Source organism: Pteropus vampyrus, unplaced genomic scaffold (genome assembly GCF_000151845.1).
Source record: "Pteropus vampyrus isolate Shadow unplaced genomic scaffold, Pvam_2.0 Scaffold5, whole genome shotgun sequence".
In the NCBI taxonomy this organism is placed as follows: Eukaryota; Metazoa; Chordata; class Mammalia; order Chiroptera; family Pteropodidae; genus Pteropus; species Pteropus vampyrus.
In genome coordinates, this window is record NW_011888786.1 from 18,154,575 (window position 1) to 18,160,954 (window position 6,380).

General features: G+C 36.2%; 1 protein-coding gene across 1 annotated transcript in view; it reads right to left on the reverse strand.

Annotated features, from left to right (window-relative positions):
* Positions 1-843: 843 nt before the first annotated feature.
* TMEM156 (transmembrane protein 156) overlaps positions 844-6,380 on the reverse strand; it is a 32,005-nt gene continuing 26,468 nt past the window's right edge. Inside the window, exon 6 of the mRNA XM_023534401.1 lies at positions 844-953. Within this exon, the coding sequence (XP_023390169.1) occupies positions 844-953 (110 nt within the window). The remainder of the gene's footprint in view (positions 954-6,380) is intronic.

Genomic DNA, 6,380 nt, shown 5'->3' on the forward strand with positions numbered 1-6,380 from the left:
TCTTGTCAGGCATCCCTCCATGCATATTGTGTGTGTGTGTCTGTGTACATGTGTGTGTGCATGTGTCTGCCTCTGTCTCTGTCTCTCTGGGTTCCCTGCCCCTTTAGTCAGAGACAGTAGCAGTACCCCATTGTTACTAGTCCTAGGGCTCTACACTCTCCTTTTTGTTTTTCCCACATCCTGGCTTGGTTCATGCTGTGAGTGATAACTGCCCAAGTATTATGAAGAGTAAATGATCTATCACCACCAAGCACGAAAGGATACTAATAAATACTAGTGTCCCTTCTCTTCCCTGTTACAATTTTTATACTCCCTATAATGGCTATCAATAGTGCCTTTAACATAATAGCTACTTGTTAAATATTTATTGAATGAGTAAAAAAGTTTTCAAAGACACTTCTGATTCAGATACATGGAAATTAATGTGTATTAATCTAGACTATCAGATGTTAAATTTAGAGAAGATTTTAATTCCAGTAACTGAGGATAATGGGTAGTTCTGCTTTATAAATTTACATTCTCTCTTCTCTCATTCTTCAACTGAAACAACAATTGACCTGCTAGAATTATGACAACCTCAGGAAACAGTACCAAGGAACGAGGTGACATTCCAGGGGCACGTGTTTTTAACAGACTAAAAGTTGAGTTTACTGGTCTTTTCTACACCTTGGAGGAAAAAGTAATTTTATTTCATGTCGTCTAATTCATATGAGCTGATTTTGCAAGTTCGTCACTTTCTGTCTCCTACACCAACATAGAAATGTAGTTTGAGATCTACTTTATCTTCTTGGATCTCGTCATGTTTGCAACAAAGTCGAATCATCGATAAAGCCAAATCATTACTTACCGCGTATACTGATCGTGCTGATGCACTGTGGAAGGAACTTCTAGTTCTGGTATTGGAGAAAGCACTTCCTTGACTTGAGTCAAGGGCAGCCTCTGCGTGGTCTCTGCTATTTAAGAAGGAGAACTGTTTTAGTCTATAGTCAATAGCAGTATGCAAAAGCAGATACAACATTTTCTAATGTAGTGAGAGAAATATGCCTTCCATCTAGAAAGGATTTGGGCATTTCCACCACTCACTAAATTTCCTACCTACAACTCTGATAACTTTAACCCATTTCTTCCAACTCTATTTCTTTCCTTGCATTCCTCCTTTCTACCACTTCCTAGGCACAAGGCCTGAAGCATAGTTAAGAAGGAACAAAGTAGAGGAAAAAAATTTTAAATACAATGTCATGTAACAAGACAGACATTTTAGTTTGGAAACTGACTTCAAACATTTCCTTCTATCACATATTGTTGAAATGTGTCCCTAAGAAGAATATTAATTTCAGAGACAATTTTATCGAGATGCAAAGTTATAAATTAGAGGAATTCTAATCTGTCTTTCTTTACTATGACTATGTGACTTTATCAAATTCTTCCTATATTATTTTTAGCTGACTTCAAGGGCAGAGATGAAACTTCTTGTCCATGGTATAATGGTATCTCTTTTATTCCACGGAATCTGGAGTCTTGCTTTTATAGTTTTTATATTAAAACTTGTGGGGTTTGCTTTACAAATGTCTTTACTTTCTATACAAAGCCCTGAACAGGGATGGAAATGAGGTGACCTATAATTTAAAGATAAATTTGGGTAGTTGCTCCTTAAGGAGAGAAATCAAAATGAAGATTTAAGTGTAATCAAGAATACAATGCTTCTTGTCCATGAAGATGATTAAACACTGATATGGGTTACCAAAATAGAAATACTGTTAAATTTTCTCTTGGAATTTTATTCTTTTAATTAGAAAAAAATGTAATGAGAATAACTTATTTTTTGGATTTAATTTTTTGAATACAGAATACATTCACATGATTAAAAATTTTTACACTATGAATGGATATTCAGCGGAATGTCTCCCTCTTACCCCATATCCCAGACAATCACTTCCCACCGCATCACATATTTCCATTCCTTCTCCTCTTCCTTTGCCATAGGCAACCTAGGTTATTGGTTTTTTGTTTATTGATAGATGATGGATGGATAGATAGATAGATAGATGGATAGATAGATAGATAGATAGATAGATAGATAGATAGATAGATAGATAGATAGACAGACAGATAGTTTTATATCTTTATACATATGTATATATTATCTTTGTCATTCTTTACATACTATAGTAGCATACTATATACATATATGCTTAAAGATATGTCTTAGAGATCTTTCCACATAAGCAATTCCTCATTCTTTTTTTATAACTTCCTAGTATTCCATAGTATGGATGTATTATCATTTCTTTAAACAGTCTCCTATTTAGATTGTGTCTAATCTTTTGACATTGCAAACACACTAGCAATAAACATTGCATATATGTCATTTCTTTCCCAGGTGAATAAATCTATAGGACAAATTCCTAGAAATAAGAATTGTTGGCTCAAAGGGCTTATATATTTGTAACTTTGATATTCTGTTTACAGACATCCAAGTTGATTCTGATACACATTAAAGATTCAGAATGAACTTACCATGCAAATGATTGCTTAGACAATTAGGTTAAAATATCTAAAGAGCTTATTCATTAAACTAAATAATTATTAAAGAAAATTAACAGAGCTATTTTGGTTAGAAAGCCAAACTGCTCACCATTTGCTTATTCATTCAGTTTGCTGATGTTTTATAGTATGGTATAACCATAATTTACTGTAGAAAGCTATTATCTGTCAAAATGATGGCTACTCCAAAGTAACTCTCTAGTGGGGTATTATCTTCTGTTTTTCCTAGTATCCAAAGTCATGTAACTTATATGCTAATAGTAAAACCTCTGGAAAATTGATAAAAAAGCAAAAAGGTAAAATATATGACATTTTAATATCTTCTTCAGAATAGTTAAAACAGGTAGAATTTTTTTTGTTCTACACTGGGAAATAGAGTTTCTTTCGAATTATATTAATTCACTAACACTAGTTAAAACAGTAGAACAGTCAGAAATGTTTTAAAACTTCATAGAAGTCTTTTCATGAATTTGTCAAATCTCTGAACCAAACATTTCTTTGACATTTTTAGGAACCTCAGAAGAGCCTAAAAAATTAAAAAGAACCCCAGTTGGAGTTTTGACCTGGCTGAATCTAGTGAACAGCAGCAGGAACTTTGATTAAAAATAAAACTCCATGCCTTATGTTCTCGAATAAAGCCCCTACCACACTGCCCGTGACAATGTCCAGGTTGCCCTCTGATAATTTTTTAAAAAGATTTCTAACACTTTTCAAAAGTGCTTTATACCTATAACATCTGGCATCTAACTTTAACTTATTCTTCCAAAGTAATTTTTGATTCCCACAGAGTAACAGAAACTTGCAAGGTGTTGTCTTCACTTTGTTCCTGGTAGTTTTCATGTCAAAGACGAGATACATCTCCTGCAGTAAAGACACGTCTAAAGTGTCCTCATCCTACTAGGCTCTCTTGGCTGCTAAGGGAATTTACTCCATCAATTTTTTATACTCTTATCTCCAAAACTATTTGTTCAACTAAATTTTACTTGGTTATTACATTGGAAAGCCCAAACAGCTAAAAACGAAACAAAACAAGAAGTAGTAACCAGTGTTAGGTGTCCATATTATATAGGACCCTCTGTGACCTCTACTTCCCCAATAGTGAATGTATCCAATTTTGCTGTAATTGATTATTTATCCTCCTTTTTGTGTACAGAGATTATATTTTATGCACAGTTATAATTCCTAGAACCCACCTTGGAGCATGACACCTAATAGGTACTCGGTAAATACGTGTTGAATGACTGAAAGAATGTCATTTAATTTCTTTGTGCCTCATTTTTCTTAACAAAAGGGTGTGGGAAGAAGCACTACAAGTTAACTGGGCTGCCAGCTAGGAATTTGGGGAAAGAAAAATAAGTGACCTCTGAGTGTTAATCAATAAAACCAACCCATAATCAGAGTGGAAACATGAAAAGTCATCTTCATAAATAATCCCCAGGCCAAAGCCTATTAAATGTTAAATGAGCCTATCAAGCTACTCCTAAAATGGGGAGGAAGGCCTCTCAAGTTATTGAAGAAAAACCTCTCAAGTTGGCAGAAGAATCCACTTTAAGATCTAACAAACAATACTTGGCTATGATCTGACATCCTGCTGTGGTTCTATCTAAGGAGAGAGAACCACATGTGTTTGCTGTCAAAGTTTTTTGGTCCATATTTCTCTCAACTGCATTACTCTTTGTGAATTAATACATTAGTCTTCTGGTTATATAAACCTGTTGGTGTGAGCTGGATTATGCAATGGATCATTCTTGGCGTGCTGCCATTGCAGGAAGCTGAACCCACAGGCCTGAAAGAAAACATTAGGCCAGATAAATTCACCTACGTGAGGCACATGTGTGGCCTTGTGGGCAACAGCAGCCAGGCAGCCCCAGATGGCAGCTTCCTGTCCTCACCCCACATGTGCCGTATAAAAGTTCAGGAGTGGGTAATGACACCTGAACTACTGAGATCATTTCCTTATGACTTCAGCAAAGCTAGTGGGTGCCTTGAGGCTAAAAGGAAGAAAATCAAGGTAAGGGTAAAATGAGGTAATAAAGGTGTATTTTGATATACTGTGAAAAATAGAAAGTACTATTAAGTACAAAACAGAATGTTTTTACCAGCATATTTTAAGCCCACTCAAGGAGTATGCTCAGAATTTAGTTGGACCCACATCTGTGCTCAGCAGGGGAAGGCTATGGATAGCTAACCTTGGAGGTGATGACCTCAGTGCATCCTTCTTCTCCTTCATACTTTTGGGGGAAAAAGAAAAAGAAAGTGGTCCCCAACCAATTTGGCACCAGAGAACTGGTGCTTCTATGATTATTTAATGCCTAATGATCTGAGGTGGCGCTGAGGTGATGATGATAGCGCTGGGGAGCGGCTGCAAATACAGATGAGACTTCGCTCGCTTGCCCACTGCTCACTTCCTGATGTTGGTTCCCAACAGGCCACAGACTGGTACCGGTTCGTGGCCCAGGGGTTGGGGACCCCTGCTTTGGAAGATTCAGCTATGACTCTTTCTGGAAACAATGGCAAGAAGTGTCTAAACTTACCTACAAAGTACTTGTTTTTTTTCATAAGAGCTTCTCCAAAAAAGGAAGAAATTCAAGTTCATATTCACAGATTACAGTGTAAGATAGATGTAGAAAATTTCAGATGAATTGGCTATTCTTATTTAATTCTCTAATCTGGCTTCAAAGACCTTCCATTTGTAATGATTTCTTCTTATTGTCGTAGCAAAGCAGAAATTCACTATTGCTGTACATCATTCTAACATCTTCATCACATAAAAATATTGGCACTTTTGTACAAGCCCAAGATAGCTAGAAGCCTTTTAGGGATAATAGAGCCAATTGTGGTAGCTTAAAATAGATTTCCATTATTCAAGGTGCCAACTCCCTACTATATTCAAAGCTCCATCTGTTATTGTTAACAGTGATCCCCAAACTACTCCTCTGCTCCCAATCTGACCAATGTAAAAATCAAATGAAGATGGAAAAATAAATGACTGCAAAATTATCTAGATTTAACAGCTAAAGTGAAAAACACCCTCCTTCAAAAGACAGTTGTCAATATTCTGAGCCATTGACTTAGTTTCCAGTTTATTCACACTGCAGATATTTTTAATACTCCAAGGAATGAATATTAAGGAATTTCTTTAATTTCCTTTTAAAGGAAAGGAATTTTGTTTTTGTTATTTTGCATTATCAAGAGTTATGATTTGGGGGGGAACATATTTAAAAGATCTTTGTAGACTGTGGCAGTCATTCTTTCAACATAGTCGATGTAGAGTCATGCTTAGTTGATAAATAGTTACTGGGCACTTACTAAATGCTCTTATACGCTTGATGCTATGATCTGGGAATATAGCGATGAGTATAATCAGAGTATCCCTACCTCAATGAGCTACCTGGGAGACATATCAATCAAATAATAATAAAAATATTAAATAGCAATAGTAATAATTGCCCCAAAGAGAAAATTGTGGGGCTCTGAGGATATGCACTGAGGGAAGTCGACCTCTTCTGGGAGGTCCAATATGAGTTCCCTGTGGAGGTGTTAGTTAGACCGAGATCAGAAGGCAGAGTTGGAGTTTACAAGACAAAGGCAAGGTGAGAGGAGGGGAGGTTTTCAAGAGGTGGCACAGGAGGCAGGATGGTTCAGGCAGGGAGAGTCAGTGCAAATACAGAGAAAATGTTTATCTGCATATGTTGTGTCATCAATTATTTCAGACCTGGAGTAAATGGCTATCACATAAAGGCATTCAATGAATGAATAGAATAAGTCACCCTATTCTGCCTATAGATTCTACACACTTACGAATTTCTTCCTTCATACAGAGTCACCCTCTGCAT